At 38.1% G+C, this 24,722-nt stretch overlaps 2 protein-coding genes across 2 annotated transcripts in view; both read right to left on the bottom strand.

Moving 5' to 3' along the window:
* Positions 1-5,073, bottom strand: part of LOC128071804 (interleukin-1 receptor type 1-like) — a 24,485-nt gene extending 19,412 nt beyond the window's left edge. The window contains exon 1 of the mRNA XM_052664894.1: positions 4,979-5,073. The gene's annotated coding sequence lies outside the window, so the exon portion shown is untranslated. The remainder of the gene's footprint in view (positions 1-4,978) is intronic.
* On the bottom strand, positions 1,932-24,722 carry LOC128071805 (interleukin-1 receptor type 1-like). The gene is made up of 13 exons (XM_052664903.1): positions 24,607-24,722; positions 23,289-23,363; positions 20,557-20,640; positions 19,258-19,324; positions 17,438-17,669; positions 15,189-15,378; positions 14,109-14,283; positions 13,104-13,169; positions 10,272-10,392; positions 9,298-9,443; positions 7,543-7,686; positions 6,608-6,772; positions 1,932-5,750 (listed from the first exon to the last, which is right to left on the bottom strand). The coding sequence occupies exons 3-13, from the start codon at positions 20,557-20,559 to the stop codon at positions 5,392-5,394; spliced, it is 1,668 nt and encodes a 555-aa protein (XP_052520863.1). The 5' UTR covers positions 20,560-20,640; positions 23,289-23,363; positions 24,607-24,722; the 3' UTR covers positions 1,932-5,391.

Below are 24,722 nucleotides of genomic sequence, written 5' to 3'. Positions count from 1 at the left end.
CACATCACGTTATGCTGGTTTTTATTCATCTTTGATATCCTTATCACTTTCATCTTGGAAATCAATTATCAAGATAGAGCAGGAAAAGCTGAGTTGCACTGCAAAACCTGACTGCAAGGCTGGTTGTGAAGCAGCTCATGGAAAGCTGGAGCAGATACTTTAAAAGGGAACAGCTAAGGTATGGTGGTAGTTAGTGTCACAGGGATCTTGCCATGGGATCAGCCATTGCTTTCACATCAATGTTTTTATTAGTGCTCTCAGCACAATACACAGAAGTTTTCTGTGTGATTTATCTGTGTCACAAAAGCTGAAAGAGAACTGTGTGAGGCCTGGCTCATAACAGTGTTTGCTTATGCTCCTCGTACATGCAGAAGTGACACCACTAGTTTCTTATACAAAAATAACTACTTGCAATCCAGAAACACAGATTAAGGAGAAAATCCAAGTCACCAGTTGAGTAACAAAACAAAATAAAGCGCTGTCTTAAATTGGGAGAACTATTTCCAACGGAGTTGGCGATGTATCTATTGCATCCTGCAGTGCACTGATGCAAGCATTCATAAGACCTAATAAGAAAGGCATTCTGACTTCATCAGGATGTTGATTAAAATACTGCTGATTGGAGGTAATCTGAAAAGGTAATAAGAGATTTCACAGATAATTGTATGTCTTTTCAGATGCTGGAAGCCCTGAGCTCTGCCACATCATACAGACCTCCAGCTGGTAAGGTCTGCCAGAACTGAAGACTTTACGGCTTTAATCCAATGTCCTTAAAACAGATAGCACTGTTCATCATTCCTACTGTTAAGAGAAAGAGTGGTATATGACAAAAAAACTGCTTCTCTCCCAAGTAACCTGAGACCTGTGGGAGCTGCCTGAAGGCTTCTTCCATTGCAATCAATGTGCTACGATTATTCTGCTGCCATGAGATCCTTCTGGTACATCCAATAACTGAATGGTACAAGCAGCAGAGCTCAGCCCTGTACCTACTCCCACCAACTATTATGAGGATCACCATCTCCATCACACACACACACATTTCTTAGCACCCTACCACCATATAGGGTACTAGCTCACCTTCAGCTGAAATACTGTGTGCTGTCCCAGCCAACACGATAACCACTTTGAGAAGACTTGCATGGGAGAAGGACCTACTAGCAAACTAGGAAAAATGAGAAGTCTCGGCTAGCAATTAATATGTTAATGCTAGAAATTTCTAACTTTCAAAATAATAATAAAAATAAAATGAGATTCCTAAGCAAGATAAGAAACTCAACTGTTTCATCAGGATTCAACATGTTAAATCACTGTGCTGCTCCCAGTGCATGACGCTGCAGGCTTGGAGTTGATCTAGCTTCACTTCCCTGCAAGGAAAGCACAGGATAGGGCAAAGCCAAGCTCTCAGCTCCTGGCTACCCAGCCAGAGTGAGGTGGCTAGTGCTAAGGTTGTACTGAGACAACCTAGATTTGCCCCAGTGGTTACTGAGACTCTTCCCCCCCTCGCCCAGTTCTGAGAATAGCAGATTGAATGTGGCGCAAATGGGAAGGGAAGAGGGGAATGTTTAAACTGAGACAGGGGAGGTTTAGATTAGATATTAGGAGGAGGTTTTTCACAGAGGGTGGTGACACACTGGAACAGGTTGCACAAGGAGGCTGTGGATGCCCCATCCCTGGAGGCATTCAAGGCCAGGCTGGATGTGGCTCTGGGCAGCCTGGTCTGGTGGTTGGTGACCCTGCACATAGCAGGGGGTTGAAACCAGATGATCACTGTGGTCCTTTCCAACCCAGACCATTCCACGATTCTGTGATTCTATGATTATATGATACAAATAAATCAGTGTGTCCAAAACACTTCAAATTAAGACAGCTGTTTGCTATTGTTCATTTTCAGCATGCTTTAGTGGAGAAATGAGGAGAAAAAAGCAACGCTGTAAGAAAAAAATTAGGTAGTGTTTTATTGAATTAAAAACAGCCTTTCTTCAAAGTGTCTTTACATAACACACATGAAAACTTCAGTCATACAAATATATCAAAACAAACAATTAACAGTATTTTGGCTCAGTAAAATAACTTTCCACTAAAGGAAGGCATAACAAGTAGCAGTTTTTCATAAACACAAAAACTGAAGAGGCCAGAGGTTGGTGGAACTCTGTTGGCTGGCTTGCAAACTGTCAAGGTGAAAATGCAAAGTCAATATTAGTCCTCCAAGTAAAAATATGATACTTCCAGTGTCTAGTCTTCACATTTGATATTGGGATCCTCTGACAAAAGACCAAACCATACAGCTTCTGTCCCACTAAATTCTTTTATCAATGTGAACCATACCAATTAGCACATTCACCTTGTCCAGATGAATTTCAGTAACTTGAGATGGATCTCAAGGCTCTTTTACCATGATGGACTATCACCAAACAAACACTATATTGAAAAGCAGATCTAGTGCAACAGCTATGTGAATGTGACACCTCATGACCAGAAGTGTTTCTCCCAAGACAATTCTGTCTTGAATAAAACATAGAATGAGAACAGAAGATAAGCGTGTGAATTGGTCTACACATACATGACATTCTTTGATAAAATATTCCAGTACCAAAACAGTTGGAAATACCCTGACATTTCCCATATAACTTCCCCCCCACCCCCTCTTGTCCTGAAATAGAATCTCATTCCATTCTGGTCAGATATACACTCAGCTCACAAAGCTGAGAAGGCAAAGAATATCAAATTTTCAGCATACACCAAAGTAATCAAATAACTTATAGTGGGAAAGAAAGTTATTTCCATTGGCTTTGTCATCTGTGAGGCACAACACAAAGGTCACCACTATCCTATGGTCATCCTAATGGCAGTTTTGAGGGATGGCACCTCAGACCATCAGTTTCTTTTGGTTGAGGATGGGGAAGGAAGAAAAGAGCCAATGACAGAAAAAACAAACAAACAAAAAATAACACTACAGTGTCAAAATGAAGGAAGCGGTACTCAAAGAGTAGAAGAATTCTGAGGGATGCAGAACATAAGTTTTTCAAATTAAAAAGTGGTATCAGAGATATCAAAGGATCAATTCAAAGGAAAAAATTCTGCCTAATACCATATTAGCAGCAGCCTTTGAGAACAGCTTGGAAAGCAAAGGAATTTTACGTAGTAGTAAGCTGATTGTTCTGCAGTATGTAATAAGATTTACTGAAATTTGAATTGGGAAAAAAAAAGTTCTGCAAAACAGAATTTAAGAGGACATGAACACAAACAGAAATCCAGAATCACAAGCAGAAATTAAAGGCAGATCCGAAACTCGTGTTGCAAATCAACCATCACAGTCTGATCAGATGCCTTGTCTTCAAATTCTGTACTAGGACAATTATTAACACTAGAGCAAACAATCACAAAGGAGTTAGTGTACACAACTGCAGAGCTTTCTTTTTTTTGCTGCCTTCATTCTCTCAATTCTCTCTCAATTCTCTCTCCCTTATGTATAATTACCTAGCTATTTTGCAACTGTTACATAAACCAGATCTTCACTTTAAGTTTATTAACCAGCCTTGTGCCTTTTCCCTACCCGCACAATGTTACCAGAGCTGTCATACTTTTTCCTTGAGAACACAGGCAATTGGTCATTACACCTACATTTTAAAAATCACAAAAACAGTTCAATACTTATCTTCCCAGAGCATTTTTTTTGTTTGTTTTTAAAAAGGAACTAATTAATAATCAAATGTCACTAGCAGCAAAACCAAGCAATGCCTGTGTATGATAACTTGAACCACAAGTTAGTTTTCAGATGGCATAGAGTTCACCAAACTGAAATTTTCTAAGTTTGTTCACAAGAACCATCTATGCCTTATACTTAGACTACAGAGTCCACTCGTAACAGATGAACACTGAAGCTTCCATACAAAACTAAATCTCTAACTTAGAAGTAGAAACTTGGGCAGAAAATGAAAAGCACAGATGGTTTAACTCCCATATCTCTTATTCCTGTAAATCTTCTATCTACAAACATGACACTAAATTTGGTGATTTCTTTGAAAATAGACAATCCCCCATCAAGAGAATTTATCATTACAGACTGCATCACTGTCCACACATGAGTCTTAGCTTCGGAGTTAACAATTCCATGTTGTATATAAAGTTGCTAAAAAAGCAAAAGTGAGAAAGAGGGAAAGAAAAAGCATTCAGCATCCACAATAAGTTTTAACAGTTTTCGTGTAAACCCATTGGACTCCAGCCATCTCTGGGCAACAGTGTTATTTCAGCTCTATTTTCTAAATGCATACAGCGCTACCAAGCATGACCACTCTACCCTTTTTCCTTTTCCACTGCACAATGACCCTTCCAGGAATGATAAACTCACTGATGTGGGAGAACAGAAAAGCCTCTCTGCCACATTAGCCTGTTCAGGTAGCATAAGCTTTCAGATTTGACAAATGCTGGAGCCAGCACCTTGGCTGGGAACAGGAGGAGAAACATGCTCACTTCCAGCATCAGCAACACATAGGGACAACCCAGCTTTGTAGTCTGTGCCCTGAAGCACCTTTGGTCCCTGAGATGCCAACAAAAAGCCAACAATTCTCTAGTCTGCATGAGAGAATCAGTCATGACCTCGTAGCTCCACATGGTAATAAAGGACAAATATACTAAGGCACTTAACAAGATAAAAGTCTTCTGGACATTAAACATTTTAAGACTAGGAACAGCAATACAATGATACTTTTAATGGTGTTTGAATGGCATTAGGGGCCGAGAACCATGCAGTTCTTTAAATGTAAGATAGATCAGGAAAGAGAATTTACTCTTTGTCAGACTGAGTAGCGTTCTGGGGAAGCTGGGATTGTCTCTTACCTTTTCTCTTGGGTGATACCACACAGGTGCACTAACAATGATGGTATTACCTTTGAGCAAAATGAACAAAGCAGCAAATAAACTTGTAACAAATAAAATTCATGTCATTTCATAAAACAACAACAACAACAAAATCACTTACCAGCATCAACCAAGTCCAATATATAACATCACAATTATAATTAATTTATACGATTTCCTTCATACTCATCCTTCAATTGCTAGAAAGTATTTTTCCGGGTCTTTCTTCTTGTTTTACAAAATTAAAAAATGTTTTAGAAAATCACAGTGCAATTCTTGGAAGAGTCCTTCAGTACTTCCTAAATGTTTCCGTGCCATCACTGTGCTGTTGATGACATTTCAAGACATTCTGCTGATGTGGTCAGAAGAAAATATGATTCACGTCTGCAGATAAAGTTGTAGTACCTTCAATCCAGAAAATTTGGGTGAGATTGTTTGTACAAAAACATGCGACCTTCTGCCAGTCCATCACCAATTACATAAACTTTGTCAGTCACTTCATTTTTCTGTTGTTGCCTGGGGAGAATTCAAGTCTCATGGTGACAAATGAAACCCTGATGAAGATCCATGTTTTCTGGACGGCATGTGGTAGTGCACTTTTTTCCAGAACCTCGTACTTGCTGAGTGTGACCCTTCCGAGAAGTCCCCTTTCCATCGGATAGCTCCATACTTTTGCTTAACATATTTGATGGATTCTGGCATGTTTGCATAATCTTCTATTTTTTCAAGTTCAATCAGAATTATTTTTATACCATCCTGGATAAGAGCATTATACACAGCAAGATGTTTTTCAGATGCATCTTCTAAAACACCATAACATGATGGTTCTGGTACTAAGATAATTATTACTCTTCTACTTTGATGGATTTTTTCATCAGTAATACTGATCACAGCTGCAGAGAGAAAAAAAGGTCAAGCAAAATTAATTATAGAATGGAATCATAGAATGGCCTGGGTTGAAAAGAACCACAGCGATCATCTGGTTTCAACCCCCTGCCATGTGCAGGATCACCGACCACCAGACCAGGCTGCCCAGAGCCACATCCAGCCTGGCCTTGAATGCCTCCAGGGATGGGGCATCCACAGCCTCCTTGGGCAACCTGTTCCAGTGTGACACTACCTTCTGTGTGAAAAACTTCCTCCTAATATCTAACCTAAACCTCCTGTCTCAGTTTAAAACCATTCCCCATTGTCCTATCACTATTCATCCTCATAAACAGCTACTGCCCCTCCTGTTTATATGCTCCCTTCATATATTGGAAGGCCACAATGAGGTCTTCTCAGAGCCTTCTCTTCTCCATGCTAAACAAGCCCTGTTCCCTCAACCTTTCTTCATCGGAGAGGTGCTCCAGCTATTAAGATGGTACCCATACATTCCAACTGCTTTGTTTACTGTTTGATATTTGAGCCAACTTTTACTCATAAATAGGGACAGGATAAGAGTGTGCAAGCTATGTTAGCTGTCAAGAGTAGATTTGACTAAAACAACACAACCTGACCACATGTGAGTAGATGTTCAGAAGTTCTGCATAAAAACAGCAACCAAAACCATACACCTAGATAAAGCTATGACCTTTTCACATTAATAGCTTGTTCTGATATGCAAATTTTTGGTACACGCAAATGGAAGACAAAGCAAATAGTGGTCTGTGGAAAGACATTCAAAGACCCCTGTTCCTGAGTTATTTTTGCAGCTTGCTTCAGCTACCTATGAGAAAACTTGAGTATTATTTGTTTTCAGACAGCTCACCTTCTCCTGCTAAATCATTTCTCCCAAATATAAAGAGGTTATATCCACACTGTCTTTCTAAGACTTCTGGCAGTATCTTCAGAGCAAAAATATCTGATGAGTACAAGCAGCTCTCTCTGTTCTTTGGATATAGAACATAAGCATCATAGATCTTTCCATCTGAAACTAAAGAATGAGCAATGAGAATAAAAAAAGTTTTAAAAAGTTTACAAAAAGGATTCCAAAGACATAAACAAAAAAGATATTGCTAAGTTCTGTTTCATCCCCCACTTGACACATTACTCTGGGTTCTAATCTTATTATCTAAGCATGCATAATTCTATTGAACCTGATATATCTGTAGAAATGGGACTCAAGAATTCACTATGCTGGATCTAAACAGGCAAGAGATCTGTAAATTAAATATATTTGAGTATTCTTATTCAACTCTAAATATTAAAAAAAAAACAACTATCAAAAAAAAACATTACCACTGAATTATCTAGAAAATAGCTGTTGCAATAGAACAATTGCGTGTTTTAGAATTCCAGCAGCCATGTAAGTATTAGATCATTCTTGTAACCAAAACACAACCACTTAGACGCAAAAACAAAATACTTGGCAAATTTCAAGATCAGAAGCACATTTAATATGTCAGAAAACATAACTTCAGAAAGACCAGACATAAGACTTTACAGAAGTCCCAATGAATATCAATATATCTAGTAGATATTTTCTGTTTCCCTACTGATGTAGTTGTTCTCAGGTGTTTGGAAATGGCCCAAACTTCAGCATGCTGCTCTTACAGTCAGCACACCATTCAATGTTATTCTGAATGCTAGCACACAACAGAGAGAAAACTCATGAGAAATTACCAGTCATACTCCATGGAGACAATCTGCTCCATGCAACACACAGCACTCTCAAAGTACACCTGCACTGCTACATAAACATACCTTTTTTACCCAGGAAAGGATGGCAGGAGCTCCGATACCAAAGCACAATATCGATTTTAAAGATCTTGTAGATAACGAGTATAAGAAACAAAAAAAATATCAAAGAAATTCCTCCTCCAATCAAGTAACCCCGAATGTTCTGAACTGCAGTAAAACATGGAATAAAAGGAGAAACAAAACAAAACAAATGAAAGTAGAATTACAGATGAGGAACAGAAAAAGAAAAGAAATGTTAAAAACTGTCTACCTTTTTTCAAGTGTTGTTTAGTCAATAAGGGATTGGAAAAGTAGAAAATACAATGAATGACAAAATTGAAATATCTTCATGCATGCTTTTAACAAATACTGTCATTTGACACGTCAGATTTTATCTTTCAGAGAAAAGGTACCTTAACAGTGGGACAGAAGGGCTTCTCTCAGCCAATACACCAAAATATTAATGTATATCTCAGTGTTACAGTACAGTGAGAGTTCTTGTACAAAATTTATTCAGTCAGAAAGGAAGGAAGTCAGAGAAGGCTTCCTGACTATGCTGCTTTTTCCAGACTAATCAGCCATTGTACCCAGCCTCATCAAAGATCCACTGCTGAACCTCCTACTTTGTCGTCTTCAACACATCAAAAAACAAGTAAGAAAAAAAGAAATCACACTCACAAACAATTCCACAAACTACAATTTTTAGTTGATGCACATTTGAAAAATTCTGAGGTTAATTGCTACCCTGACAATTTTAGTTTACAGTAAGCCAATAATTTGTTTATACTTCTGTAGGAAGCTAGAGCTCTGATCCACTTTCAGTCAATTATTGTTTACCGTGTTGCCAGTTTGAAAATAACCTCTGTCAAATGATTGGCTCACAGTTGACCAAGTCAGCTTGGCCACTCAGCAGACCAGATAATCTTCCATAGCTAAATCAAAAAATAAAATAAGTCGCTGCTTATTAAATCTGGTGGTTTGCTTTTCTGTGCATCTGTTCTTAACTACAAAGAACGAAATTCTTGAGCATTGAATCTGTGGTTTTACATGCTCATTTTACCCTTAGCATAAGGTTTATATACTAAAAAGAAAGATTTCAGGCTAGTCAGCAACAGATCAATCATATCCTGTCTCTGAGCTGATTACAAGATATCCAACGAGCAGCTGGATGCTCCCAGTCAACGTGCATGAGTCTAGAAGGTGATGCATCAGTAATCCCATAACCTTTCCAAACAAACTATTTCATAGCTTCACTATCATCCTTAAGATCGTTTCCTATTATCTAAACAACTTTTTCTTATCCTGGCAATCTGAGCCCATTCGTTGTTAGTGAAGTTAGAACAACCAGATCCACAGATGTATTTCTTTGCTTTTAAGGCCTAGTTCCATTCTTAGTTATGTCTCCTCTTGGTTCTCTAAGAGAATTGGCCATTTTCACAGCTCTTCTGATCTATCTCCTCTGATCCATGTGCCAGTGTGCAAAATGAAACACAATATTCTGCCAAGGACTCATATTTGCTTCAATGTAATTTAAATGTTTCATTGATTTTTCCCAAACACCAAACAAGAAAAAGCAAAGCACGTTCCAAGTGATATTTTCTTTAAACTTACTGTGAAAAGGAATATGAGATAAAGATGCCACAGAGGAAGATACTGAATTGTACTGCCCGCTTAGCACAAAGGTACATTGCACAGTTTTAGCCACAAGTAATGTGGTGTCAAAACTACTTAGGAAGTAATCACCAAGGATCATAATTTTATCAAGATGAGGCAGCTTACCTGGGTGTTCCAATTTGATGTATGATGTAAATTCTTGAGAATCATAAAAGAAGTGACAAAAAAATTTATAAGTATAATCCTTCAATTTCACTTCTGAAATGTTAAATTTTGTTCCAGACACAGCAATCCCATGAGGCATTCCCTCTCTTTCATTGGGGGAAAAAGAAAAAGAATTAGAAAAGAAGCGTCAACAGAAACTGGAATCACATACAAAAAATCATTTTAAAAACAGTATTCAACATGACATTATCCAGTTTTTGCACTGGTGATGGAGACAGCAATGCTTCTGCATGATTCTGAAATGGGCAGTTGAAAAACCGCCTCCATTCTTCTCTACACTTAGTTTTAAGAATTATGGTTAGTGGCAGTGGTTGATGTGATGATAAAACAGACAGCATACCCACAATTTCTTACAGTATAAATTAGTCACTCAGCAACAAAGATCCTTCTGTTTTGGAAGAAATTACTGTGTTTTTTTTCTGGTTTAATTTGTACTTAATTTACCTAAATGAAAAAAATATATAACCCTAAATATTCTACAACAAGGTCTTCTCCTCCGTGTACTTCAAAATCAACAGCTATATCAATTTAACAAATAAAAATAGAGTGATTTTTTTTTTTTTTGGCCTTAAAATATCTTTCCTTCTCACGTTAATGATAGAGGACAAGATGTAAACTATTAGTAAAAGGACTGCATAAAACAAATACATAAAAAAGCCTTACAAAATGGTACGTTTCATAACAACTTTCTGAAGGTCTGAATATAGTTGCTTCATTGCATTTGTGTTTTTAAGAAATTGCTTATACATTTTAAATCAAGCATTAAGGATATCATGTACTTGATGCAGATTTCTAATCGTTCTTTGAACAACTACTGCCATTAACTACTAGTCAACTTTACAGTGAATTCACCACAAATTACTACCAATTGCATCACACAGAAATGCACTTAAGTTCAATGTATAAGAACTTACTCATAAAACTGTTCCCTGTAGGTGCTGTCAAAGCTATCAACATCTTCATTATTAACTTGCCAGTATGGAAGCAAGCCATACACACCACTTGATACATTGCATTCCATGACTACATGAGAGCCTACAAAGCAAAACAAAAAATTAAATACAGCAATTGAAAGTCTTGTAACAAAAGCACATTCCAGTGTTAGGGGAACAGCTGGAAAAAGAGGGGTAAGGAAAAACCCACTTACCTTACAAAAAGCAGAGTCCATAAAACTCATCCATTTCTACTCCACTGTTGAGTGTCTCCAATCTGGATGTGAATTCCACCCTAAATGTAGGTATCTGAATGTTCATGTCTACATGTGAACTAAATATCTAACCTAGTAAAGGAGTTCACCTCCACTGGAATCTGCTATTGGAATGGATACCTGAGCCTTTCCATCTGAATGGCTCTCCAGACTCCTCTGACTACACTCAAAAATCTCCGAGGCTCAAATCAGTTGCCTGTACACAGTGTGATAACATTTCAAAAACATCTGTACAGTGCTGGTAGATAATACTCTAAATCTTCAGGAAACCTGCACAGCTGGAGCAGTCAGTTCATCCAAAACAGCACTAGACATCTATGGATAGGCAACTGAATTAAGCTTCTATTAATAACAGCACAAGTTTAAGTCCTTAAGACATATGCAGACACAGGGAGGTACCTGTGAATTGGAGCTGCATCCTATTCTTAGTCACCACGCGTATCTACATCAGATCAGAGTCTTTTGGCCAACATTGTCTACTGGAATCGTTTCTGATTACACTGACACTCTATTTTCAGAGCAAGTTCACCCATCTGTAAGTTCCTTTGCCATCAAGAATCCAGGTCTTACAGTATGAGCATCATACAGTAGCATTAAGAAAGCAAGTCAAGTTGCAGAATGTATTTATTGCGAATGTACCTCAAACAGTTCCATTTACAAGAACGGAAGCATCTTTCATGGAGTCCTTTCCTTCTTTATTTTACCAACAGAAGTTATGTAATGATCTCAGGGTTTCATTTCCTAGAACCACAGATCTAGATGCTTCCACCAAAGGATAGTCTCTATCAAAAGCATGCATGTGAACTAAAGGTTTATTTCAGAGTAATTACTAGAACAGGGTTTACATAGAAATCCCAGATTCTCTTCAACCTTCTCCCTCTAGAATAAAGTTTGCCTGAAGAAACCCCTTCCTTTAAAGAGTCTCCCTGTCATCAAGAAACATTTATTTTGTGTTAATTCTTCAGCTACAATAAGCCCACCTTGTAGGTGAAGGCCTTGTGTTTCCCTTTAGTCCCATGCACGACTGCTTTCTCAATGTCTGTGAAGTAATTAGAGCTGGTTTGGATGCCTCAGATCAGTTACGACGAGCAATAATGTAACAGCAAATTTTAATCAACAATGTTCAAGCTTTAACAAATTTGGATCCAAATGCTCATCTAAAATGTAGTTGTCTAAACAAAAAGGTGTCCCATAACACATCTTAATATAAGCCAAGAATATAACAGGCAGCCCCTGGAATGACAATTACTTGATCTTCCATTTTCTCAGTAAGTACTATCAAAGGATTAAAAAAGTCCTTTATGCATTCAGTAAATTAAAGTGCCTTTTAAGGGCCTAAGCTGATCAGACCCCTGAATAGTGGTTTGACTACCATCAGTGTGATGTATCGAAGAGTAATCCACGATTCTCTGGCCTTGGTTCCCATATGGCGCTAGAGCCCCAGCACAACCTTTCCTCTGGGCTTCTTTAATGAACTAACTGCTAATATTTTTATTAGCAGTTATAATTGCTTCCTCAAAACAGAGCCAGACATGTTAGACCTCTCTGTACTAGGTAATTGCAACAGCCACTCACATTTCTCCAAGATCAGTTAAAGCCCTTTTTAATCAAAGATTTTTATTGGAAACAGTTCTACTTGGTACAAAATGATTTTAAAAAAATTCACAGTTCATACAGTTTCAAAACTCATTCTTCTAGGCTAGATCAGTACAACGCATTTATTATATATGGTACAATCTAAACATGTATAGGTCTTCTCAGGAAAAGATTCACATACTATACTCTAAGCTCACCAACTCACAGGATTACTGATATTGGGCATGACCTCAGTACGTTACTAGTCTAGTTTCCTGTTCAAAGCAGGGCCAGCTACAAAATCAGCCCAGGCTACTAGAAAGCTTTATCCAACCAGGTTTTGAAACCTCCAAGGACAGAGAATGCACAGCTTCTCTGTGCAACTCCACTGGTCCTCCTATCCAGTCAGAATCTCTTTTGTTTAAGAAATTTCTAAGATTAACAGCATCTGGAATATCTATAAACTAAGATTTCAGTGCTTCACAAAAGATCAGTATCAAAAATCTTTTAATTCCCTAAAAGATCATCTGGAAAATCACCTGGAAAATCCATTTTCCAGAGAGAGTAGAGAGAGAGGAAACATACAGGATGAGAAAAGCTACCGAAAATGCTCATCTGGTAAATATCCTAACATGTTGCATATACATAACCATATTTCCAATGAATTGAAGACATGCCAAGACACAGGCAGTGAGAAGTGGTACAAAGGATAGATGGCCATAATCAAATATAGACACATCCAACCTGACATTGCTGATAAAGAGACTCCAATCTTAGGTGCACTCGTTATTCTATCTGCAAACTACTTGCAAGAAATCATGCTCAATCATCCATCCTTCTCAATGCACATGTCTACATACCAGTCTTGCAGAAATCAGCTGAACTGTTACCACGTTATTTCAGAAAATTAGGGAGTTTATCTGTTAACTAAATTTTAATGATTTCTTAAATATTCACTACTTACCAAGTTCCACTTCAATTGTATTGTTGTTTGGGTAAATAAACTCCGGTCTCATCTTCAGTGGACTTTCTGAAAGAAAATAAATAAGTAAATGAAACCTCTGGGCAATACAATTTTCACAATTTACTCTAACTGAAAGTTTTGCAATGTTTTTGTTTTACTATATGGTTCTATTGTAGCACTGTATCTACTGCCAGCTTCAAATTTCCAGTAGAAAATCTCTAATGAGATGTGCTACGCTCCAACTAAATTATTCTTTTAGCTTCCAAGACAGATTTCAGTTTACCTTACAATTTTATTTTTTTAAGTCTTAAATTCAGTGGAAATTTAGATAGATGTAATACAAAACCACAAAACAGAAACAAGATCAAAAATAATGCAATGAACTTTGTCAGAGAGATAGATAAGGAAGAGAAAGAGGAATTATCACAATGACTCAATCTTCTATCATTGCTATCGAGCAACTGCTCTTGTATTGTCATCTAACCTAAGAAAACTGACTCAATCTAAGAAGATGGACAATACAGCTCTAGCCAACTTTTCTGAAAGGATTACTGTCACAGTAGAGATCAGGTCACCATTAAGGCTGCCTACAAAAACAAACTGACCAGCAGGGCTACAAAAAGTTCTGCTGTCCTGATCTCAATAAAAATAATTTGGTGGTTTTGATTTAATGGTTGTTCACATGTTTGGTCTTTTTTTTTTTTTTTTCCTTCCACAGAAACAAAAACACCACCCCAGTAACCACTGTTTCTTTCTATTCCTAACCCCAGATTTTTCATTTTACAAAGACAATTCTTTCTCAAAAGCCATGTTCAAGGGTAGCAATATGCATTATTGCACTTCAATCATTGCATTCAAGGAAAAACTGATTTAAAGAAAATTTGCAGTCCTCATCCCACAGAGCTGAAAAATGTCATGCCAGATTGCTTACGCCTGTATACAAATAACTTAGAAATAAAGAGAACAAACAAACAAACAAAAAGTGAATAAAACCTGTGTAGTTACCTTTAACCTCCAGATTCATGGTGCGTGAAACATTATATTGTTTTCCCATGAATGTATATACCATACGGCACGTGTAGTTTCCTTTGTCTTGGATAGTAGCATTGAGGATCAATACAGCATTTCCACCCTCTGCCAAAACAAGTCGTTTGTCTTCAAGAAATCCAGACTTACACTCCTAGAAGTATCAAAAATGCCTGTGATTTAGGAGGACTTATCACGCAAATGAACTAAAAATCATTACATTTGAAGCAGAATTTAGAGAATGCGTGCCTACATTTCTACTTCACTGAGATGAAATTGAGCTTTTGTAGCAATGACTCATGATGTTGGGTGTATTATCACTTCTGTGGCAAGGGCAAATGCAGTGACTTTCTTTTCCATGACCTATAGACAGTTTAGAATCACTTCATCTCAAAAGAGCCTTGATGCTACACCTGTTCATTTTATTTCAAATATAATACATAGACTGATACAAATACTTGACAGCCAGCATCAAAATTAAGAGTTGAACTGCTCTAGAATTTTACCTCAGTATGAAAAAATCCTATACCTTTCAGTGTCTGCATGGTCTACACAATATTTTGCTTGATTCAGAGCAAGAGGCGTAAGAATACTATACTATAATCAACATACTGACGACCCTGCACATAACAGGGGGTTGAAACTAGATCATCATTATGGTCCTTTTCAACCTAGGCCATTCTATGATTCTATGACATGGATAAGCCTAATATTCAGAGAAACTGAAATAGTTATGCAGAGCTTAGTATTTAAAAAACACAAGTTTTTAAACTCATCACCTCCATACCTTACCTACCAACTTATTAGCTACATCAACTGCAAATTTCACAAATCAACAAACAAAAGCAACACACATACAGGATTCTGATAGAACTTACAGCCTAAATGTCAACATAGTGTCTTCTTAAATATGTATCTCTTGCTAACTGTGGCAAGATTGATGCCATATTCAAACTGTAGAGCAAACTTTTTCTTTCTAAAGCTTCAATTCACAGTTACTTCATAGCACACTTTAAAAATAATATTTCCTTCTATATCTTAAATAGATATGTACAATACCTTATACCAGTGTATTTCAGGATTAATATTGTCTTCATCTTTGAAGTTTTCTAGATCAGGACACATAATCTTTCCAATATTTGCACTCTTCACTATTTGGTCATACTTCATTTCTCCATTAAAGCACAAACCATTATCATTCTCAAAAACTTTTAAATTTATAATTTTTTGTTTAGAGCGGTTAAGACTCCTGTAATGAGAAGAGCAAACAAGTCAGGTCATTAACAACACAGCCCCTGCTTCCAGCAAGTCAAGAAATTTATAGAGAAGAGATTTTAGGACTTACAGAGACTTCGGTATCTTCTCCAGCTTTGCCTCTATCACTATTGCTACAGTCTCTCCAGCTCTTAAACATCACCCTCAGTTTCTCCCTCACTTTCTGTTCCAGAGCAAGAGAGATGGGAATAACCTCTTATGTTGTGTAGTGAACTGAAGTGAAATCTGCTCTGGAAGTTTCACCAGATGAGAATTCAGAACTTCTCACAGCTCACACTGTGGAGCCCAGAGCAGCAACCTAGCATTTTTGTTTTCAGCTCTATCTTTGCCCATACACATTAGTGCAGGGTCACCCAAACCATAACTGCTCTGGAACACTTTCAGTCTCAGCTGAGCTGGAAGTAAACAGAAGAAGAAAATGGGTTGATTTCACTGATAATAATCTTTGAAGGGGCAAAGGATAACTTTTAGCACAAGAGAGACAAAGCATTTGAATAAGACATACACCAAATGTACCAAGGCACAATATGGTGTAATATCAACACGAAACCACTTCTGACTGAGAGCTCACAGAACACCAAAAAGAATTTGTGGTATCAAAGCTCTGCAGGAGATTTGGTACTACAAGACAGAAATCTGAGACAGAAATAAAGAAATAGCCATTATTAACTTTTGTTCACTATTCATTTCTTCATGGCATGCTAAGTGAGATGCTTTCAGAAGAGACAGATGCATATTTTCACAGACTTGGCTACAACTTTAGTATGCTGCACCTTGATAAGTTTTAAGATTAAATCTTAAATGCATGATGCACAAAACGTAGCCTACTGTTAATACAATTGAGCTTTACTATATATTTTTTGGCATGCTGCTATTACACAAGCCAAACTTAGGAGGTCAAATGCCCAAGAAAACACAAAGCAAGCATGGCTAAATTAAATCTGTGTTTACTGTAATACCTAGTTAGCTTTGAAATGGTTGCATTTCTTCCCTGTTTCAATTTTGGATTCATTTCTGAATCCAAATGTAACATGGAGTTACAAACAAATGTACATATAAAAACAAACAAGAAAGACAAGACTTGGGTTCCTTGAAAAGATTTGCATTTGTTGTTCTTGGTGTGATGTGGGAAGACATGACAATAAATAAATAAATAAATAAATAAATAAATAAATAAATAAAATTCTATGTGCCTTGCTGGCATTAATTTCCTGTTCAGCACACAGTGGATTTCAGCCACCATAAGTAAGATTTGACCACCTGAAGTGGCAATTTCCAGTGCACTAATTGAAAGGAATCTATTTCTTTTCTTTCTTCTCTATGCATGTAAATCATTTTAACAATGCTGGGGAAACAATATTCTCACTATCTTTAAAGATGGCTAGCACACTGCTTTGCTCTTCATATGCACTCTCATTTTTGACAAATAGCGTTTGGTAATTTTTTATAATAAGACATATAAGAATGGGTTTCTGCTTCTCAGTTTGTAAATTCCCCAAAAGGATCCCCCCAGACTTGCAAAGCTATCCAGGAAGTCTGTATGCGTTGATAGTGTGTAACATGGTTGATAGTGTGTAGCATACAGAGTTTGCTGTTCATAGCTCCTTATTCCATTTAATCACATTCAATGAAGAAATTAAAATGTTATTTTGATCTGCTGCTATCAAACAGCCATATGAACACGGGAATAGCTGAAGGAGTTAAGACTTTTTACAGTGACTTTACAATTCTGCCAAGACAAACAATGAAAACAAACAGGGAAAAAAAAAAACCCACACCATGGTCAATATTATTGTCCTTTGACATAAAAAGTTTCCTGTACAAAACACTTCTGCAATGCCAAATTCAACACATTTGGAAGAGAAAAAGGCAGCACACCAAAAAGCATGGTCAAGACACTGCTTTTAACTAATCTAAGATCACTTCCCCCTCCCCCCCCCCCCCAAAAAAAAAAAAAAAATCATCTGTACTTTGAAGTCCCACAGATATCACTACACTGTAAGCATTAGTAATCCATTTGTTTCACTCCTTACCTTACTTCACATTCATAAAGTCCAGAATCTTCAAGTGTTGCAGGAATAAACCAAAGCAAGCCCTTCCTCTGATGGATCCTGGCATGTCTCTCCGTGGTTATCGGTGTATTACTACCATTTTTATACCAAGTCAGATTGTAATCAGAATGAAGCGTTGGCAATGTAATTACTGGGCAACTGATAGCTGTAGGTTCTCCAAGAAGAACAAAGTAATTACAAATAACACATTCTTCTATTAAAAAAAAAAAAAAAAAAAAAAAGAGAGAGTGAGGGAGAGAGAAAGAAAAGTTACTAATGCTTTTAATCTGTATATTTTTAAGAAGTATCAATATCCATATATCCATTTCAATTTAAAATAATTAAATTTTCCATAATTATTTACCATTAAAACATTGGAAGACTACTGTTTTTATCTCTTCAGTACCTTCTGGTTGAGTAAGCACATGCTTAGCACTACAAAGTTTAGGTCAAAACTTCAGTTACCATAGTCAGCAATAGTCACACAGCAAACCATGACATATGAAGATATGTGGGATTTGCCAGGCAATACAAGCTTCTCATCTTTCACATCCTTCCTATTTCAGCACGATAGCACTTACATAGAATTACCAGACTCTTAGTTGATCTGTCTACAAAAGACACAGTGCAAATGGTAGCAGCATGGAACTCCACACACTACCCTGGCCATTATGACTGTAAAGCCAAAAACAAATAAGGGGAGGAAAAAAAGAAGAGTCTGACCTGAAGCACATGACTGTGTGGAATTAGATTAAGATCTCCACATAAATAAAATTAAGTCTGTGAACCAACACATAATACAATCTAAATTTGAAGAGATGAGGTTTTTATATTAGGAAATCTTGACTACAATATATTATTTCCTTACTGTGTTTGCAATTTCTCTCCTCTCTGTCCAGAGCACCATCCCTTTATAATTATGGCTATGTAACAAGTTGACATTACACAATCAGGTGTCTTAATAAGGAATTTCTAAGCATCAGTTTAAAATAATACAGGAGAACAACAAATACTGCAAGAAGTCATCAAGAAGTCTATATGCTTAAATTTTTTTAGAAAATACCCATTTCTCAGAGTCAGCCAGTTGGCTATGAAGCAGATTTTAAAAGCTTCTGAATATGCAACACTGAATTCCGAGGGAGGGGGGAACCACTGGCAATTTATTTTGCAAATTTTGATGAATGATTATGTAAATTCAAAGCTCATCTCATGATTTTTTTTAAAAAAAGTCTTCAGTAATTTTCCTACCTTAACACCATCTTGCCACCTAATTCAAATAGTTTCCTAGAGAGCTATTTCCTTAATATAAGCCTGCTTATGCCAAGAACAGCAAGATAAACACTATTAATTTATGTAGCCTAAAATCTACTGAGAACTTAGATCTACCATTAAAATATTGTAATAGTAATAGCAAATTATTAATTAATTACTAATTAATTATTAATTAATAACTGGTAGAGCTCACTACCAGTCTGTTCTCAGGGCAAGAGATACAGTACCACTCTTAAAGAAGACATTTAAAAGCTAATGCGACTTCAAGGACGCCAGCCTCTTCACACTTTCTTTAAAGGAATTAGGGAGAGGCTACTCAAAGCCTCAGTACTCTGAATTTATGCCAGCCTGTCCTAACCACCCCCAGCACAGCTTCGATCCAAGAAGAAACATTTGGAATATTTTCAGTATGCTAAAACAAAAACAAATACTAAATACAGTGATTTCCCTCTTCTCTACTACACATACTCAACTTGTGTCTCTTAGGCTTTCTTTTTAAAATAGCAATTTCAAAAACACATCTAACTTACCAGCACTGAACAAAGGTATGACTAGAATTAGATGACCAATAAGCAAAAATGTAGATGTCATCTTATGCTGTAAGGCAAAATTATTTTCCGTTAGTATGGTGAGAGCATTCCAAGCTGCACTGTCATCTGCCCCCCACATTACTCTTAAAAATTGAGGACAAGCATTAGTCATCTTGAGGAGGGTAAAATGGGTTTGGCAGTTTAACCCCAGCCTTGGAAAATTGCAGCCATTGGAATAGTTGGTGCCTGCAAAAGGCTGCTGAGTTTTCAGCTTTACACTACAGCTTCCTATTTTCTACTGGAAAAACTCTTGTGTAAATGTGTATTTTTCATCTGCCAGCAGGTTAAAGCCCCCCAAAAACATTTCACATAAATGAAATTATGCTTGCATACAATGATATTCATGTATAGTTTAGATAACAAGATCGACTAAGCCCTTGCTCTCCACACATTTACAAAAGACACAACTGCAGGGATACATAAGGTTTCATTCTTCAAACTGAGCTTGTGCAGTTGAGGCAGCACTACTTTTGACAGTAGATGAACTTGTAGTCCTTTGCTGGAGAACAAACACACTGTAACTACAAGGCAAGCAAAAATTCAAATTTTGTCTAAGGGTGACAATGTTACCAAATGGGTAAACTGTGGCTAACGTGAATTGCTGCGGTTACTAAAAAGCAAAACTTTCAAGACATCTCAGGTCTCTGCAGCTTCCCCTAACAGTAGCAAGACTGGACAGAAACCACTGCCCTTGTATCCCAGAACTGGCTTTCATGAAACCTTTGTATCTTAACCAAGTTCCCTCTTTTCTTTTTTCTTGGCAAATGTCATCAGAGACCTTCCCAAAACATCTAGTGACAGACAGCTTGAAAACATTTAACCCCTTTCATTTCTGACATAGCTTTCTGCAGGTTAATGTCTGCTTATAGCTGTTGTGCCTTTCTTACATGACTATACTGCACACTGTTCCCTCTAGCATTAAAATAATCTGGTTTCCCATGCAACAGATATTGCAAACTGTAATGAACACAGGTGCCAGGTTTCTACTCAGCTAGAACCGGCTTGGAAAAAGAGAATACATTCTCTGAAAAATATACACTGCCTTGAATTACTTTTATGCTCACAGTAGTTCATCATAGCAGCAAATAAGCCATGTTAGCTACTTGTTTCAGAATACTGTTTCAACCAGATGTGCTGGGGCAGTAGGATAGGACACATGGAGCAGAGTGCAACATTGGAATATAACTGTTTCCAAGTATTTACTCGTTTTGGACAGTATATCTGAAAAAGCACTCGTACCATAGCCTTTATTTAGTTGCCTTGTATGTGGTTTTCCTGTCACTTGTCAAAGAGCTGATCATAATTCTTGCAGCTTTGGTTTACCTGTAAAAAGGAGAAGGGAAAAAAGGGATTGTATGAAACACATGATTTGGACAACAGTACGCACACACAGAGCCAGTCTTCTTCTACAGACATCCTAAATATAAAAGCACCTACTTCACTGTGTCTGCAGTGGAGACACAAAAGAGCACCAACAAAACCCGAAGATTGACCAAAAATCCTATGAAAGATCTCTGGGGAATATTTTTTCCACCAAAAAAATGAAGATGACATTACATATGAGTCAACGTGAGCAACAAAGACAGACATAACCAGCTACTATTTAAGACTAATTTGACCACTAAAAGGAAATGATGCCTAAATTAGGGTAAGAATAACCAAGTTACTATTACTCTATGCTAGAGACTGAGCCTTTAAAGTAGCTCTATTCTTTACAAACTCCCTCCCCACCAGTTCAAATACTGCAAAAGTAAATCTTTGAAATTCTGAAAAGAAGCAAAGAAAACTGCAGTTTTCGTAGTTGCAATACCAAATAGTATGCAGAGCTATTCTATTCTGGCTAGCATGGTTTCAGGTGACACACAAGGTTCTTACAAACATTCCTTCTCAAGCGGAATATACAGTGAAACTTTATCTAAAATCACTGATGTGAAATAGCAAACTTTGTTTAAAGAAAACTGTTGTTTGTTCACATACCTATTGGTTAACCCTGTACTGTCTTCTAACTCAGTCTCAGCAATAAGCCATGCTGCTGTGATAGGGATGCAGAGACTCAGTCTCACTTACGTAGAGAGAGCACTAGCTTTACTGCCTGCGTACTTAGTTTGAAGTACTCTTTCAGTTCAAGACTTACTGTGCATAAAGGAAACATGTATGCATAGTCTTTAAGAAAAAAAGAGAAAAAAAAACACCCACTCACCCACCAATCATCTTTGTGGTTTGATCTACTGAAAAAGATTTCCGAGTTACTTTTCTATCTTCGCATAGATGAAATATAACTTATTACTTCCTCAATTTTCTAAAATTAGCATCTTGAAAACAGAAAACATGTGGACCTAACTTTCTGTTTTGAGAGGACATCTCTCTTCACAGAGCCTCCCTTTTACTTGTCTTAGGCACAATGCCAACTCTAAATGCAGTAAGAACAGCTTTTAAAGACATCGGGCTCCTAAGTCTGCATGTAGCAAGATAAGCAAAATTGTCCTGCAGGAAACTTTTCAAAAGATAAAACTATATGTTTATTTTCCAAATTTTAAGAAGATTTTCTTCCAAAGGCCAATACAGTGACAAAACTTTCAAGACAGCTTAGGAAACATTTAACTCCTACAATTATTAGCAATTTGCTATTAATTTAAGTGGCTTTCAATATTGATCACTACCTACAAGGACTTGTTACTGCTAGGGGGACTCTTAGTCTATAAGTCATGAAGAAAAAAGACAGAAATTGAGATTTAAGGCAATTGATCAGCATGTCAGCACACAACATAACAGTCTGAAGGTGTAAAATGCCTTAATTTTGCAGCATATCTAAGTGAGTGAACTTTTTCAGTAAAGCTTTAATAAAAGTCTAATTGAAACAGCGGTGAGAAGGGAGAAAACAAAAATTAATCAAAAAACCTATGTATTTGTCCAAAGTACAGCCAACAAGACAAGATTAAACCCCTTACAGAAATTCATACAGATCACGCATTATTCTCCTGCCAGTTTGTGTCTCTAAGCAAAGCAAGACAGATTCTCTACCAGCCAATACCTTGTTACCTGGCTACTCTACCTGAGGTCCCAACTCCTTTTTCTAAGATGCTTAATATATAAGCAGAATGTAGCTGATCATTTTACACGGGCATGCAGAATCACAGAATGGCCAGGGTTGGAAGGGACCTCAGAGATCATGATCACCTCCAACCCCCCTGCCACAGGCAGGGACACCAACCTCCCCCTTTAATACCAGACCAGGCTGCCCAGGGCCCCATCCAACCTGGCCTTGAACACTTCCAGGAACGGGGCATCCACAGCCTCTCTGGGCAGCCTGTTCCAGCACCTCACCACTCTCTCTGTAAAGAACTTCCCCCTGACATCCAACCTAAATCTTCCCTCCCTCAGCTTAAAACCATTTCTCATTGTCCTGAAACCATTTCCCCTTGTCCTGAACAGTCACACAGAAAGATACACAAGCACCCTCTGAAAGAGGACCTGGGTGGCCACTGTGGTAGTCTGGTTGTTTATAGTGATGACCACAAATGTTATTCCTTCACTGCCTCCTTTTCAGACAATTCTGCAAGTTACAATACTGCAGAAAATCCATGCCTGTAAGTATAAAACCATTACTCAGCAGATTTTGTTTCATTCAAATGAAGTCACCTCAATCAAATGCCTACAAAGTGGTTACATCCCTATAAGCCAACTTCCTGCTCAGCTCTGAGAAAAGCGCTAGCTACTGTACATCTAGATTCTAAACAAGATGTTCATTGCACATACTGCCTCACCTTTCACCACAACACGGGGGGCAGAGAATGAGGAAGAAAAGATGGATATCTGTAGGTGTACAGAACCAGCCATCAGTGGATCTGAGCACAACCAAAAGATGCTTATGCACAGATTTCCACTGCACATTAAGCTGGAGTCAATGAGAGCATCCAAATCACCTTGAACGAAGAGATCTTAGCAGTATTCAAAGAAACTGAAAACAGTACCTCCTTTCAGCATCAAGTAAAAGGAGCTCATTTTGCAGTCGCAGCTTCTAACAGTTTTCTGTATCATTTCAGCTCCTGTCAATATAAAACAATGTGAAAATATTTAAACTCAGAGTAAATTACAAATTTTTCATTGTCGCTTTCAGAGAACAGTTAAGAGCGATTTAAGTGGCCCAGAAAGGCTCATAGAGATAAAAATACAAATATAGAAGATAAGGGATGCAGAATAATATAAAAATTAATGTGTTATTCTTGGGGGGGGAGTTTATTAAAAAAGGAACTTAAGTATTATTTCTCCTTTAGGGACTGGCTTAAAATTATCTAAATTGGGAATCGCATTATAAAACAATTTTTGTGCAAAGCCTTATGTCAATTTTGCAGTTTTTAATGCTTTCTGATTTCACAACTGCTATGAAAGAAGAGTGTTCATTTAGCAACCCTAAGTTGCTTTTGAGAGTCTAAGCACATACAAGCAGTCCAAGTCAAACAAGCCTGAAGTTACCAAGCTCAGGATGAACAAAGCCAACAAACAGTATTTTCCAGAAATCCCTGAAGAAATTTCCCAAACTTAAAGAGCCGCTTCTGGAAAGAACCATAAACATTTCTTCAGCTCAAGAGCTGACAACTGCTAATTCAGTCCTACCACGCTGTGACTGCACACAGAACGGTCTGGGGCTGTGAGGGCTGCTGCTCTCAGGCTCCGCTGCAGAGTCCTGCAGCTGCCAGGGCACTGCTTTCACTCACCAAAGCGTGAAGGAGGCAAGAAGCTCTCGATTTCACAGAAGTAACAAATTATAAAAGCCTTTGCTTGATCACAGTTAAGCAATAAGCCATTTCTGCAGTGTTGTACTACGTCAAGATTTGCACCCAGCTTTGTCCTGCTTCCTGCTCTAAGAACTTCTAAAAGAAGCGTGGCTGAGCTGTGAGATCCCACACTTTTCCTCTGTATATCGCACTTTCTACCCGCGTTTAGATAGTCCCGTACATAGTGAAGAAGCCAAAGGAAAATACCTCCTAAAAAAAAAAAGCGTCACAAAACCTAGAAAACCAGCAGACGCGCAGAGATTTTGTGGGACTGGGCAAACAAAGCTCAGCAGAGCCCGCAGCACTCCTGAAAGCAGCAGAAAGCTCTCCGGCAGGGCACCCAGCCTTCAGCCTATCTGCCGAGGAGCCGCGGGATGCCGCACAACGCGGGGCACGCGGGAGACCCTAGGGAAAGAAAGGCCTTCCCTGCTCGCGCAGCCCTCCGGCAAACGGCCGTACCCTGGGCAGCCCGCGGCACCGCACCCTCCCCCCCTATGCTGCAGCCCTTCCTCACCTCCGTCCGTGCCCCGAACCCCCGCGGCCACCCCGGCCCCTGCCGCACCGCGAGCGGGCGGCAGCCCCTGCTCCGCCCGGCTGCGCACCGGAGCTTCGCCCCGCCCAGAGGCCGCC

Source organism: Tympanuchus pallidicinctus, unplaced genomic scaffold (assembly GCF_026119805.1).
Source record: "Tympanuchus pallidicinctus isolate F22 unplaced genomic scaffold, pur_lepc_1.0 scaffold6, whole genome shotgun sequence".
NCBI classification, from domain to species: Eukaryota; Metazoa; Chordata; class Aves; order Galliformes; family Phasianidae; genus Tympanuchus; species Tympanuchus pallidicinctus.
This window is presented reverse-complemented; position numbering and strand designations above follow the sequence as displayed.

Excerpts from the sequence above, each read along its gene's own strand:
- LOC128071805 (XM_052664903.1), bottom strand. Across the intron at positions 14,284-15,188 it reads CTGAAATACACTGGTATAAG|GAGTGTAAGTCTGGATTTCT; the intron begins GTATTGTACATA and ends TGATACTTCTAG. Across the intron at positions 6,773-7,542 it reads TCCTTTCCTGGGTAAAAAAG|TTTCAGATGGAAAGATCTAT; the intron begins GTATGTTTATGT and ends CTCATTCTTTAG.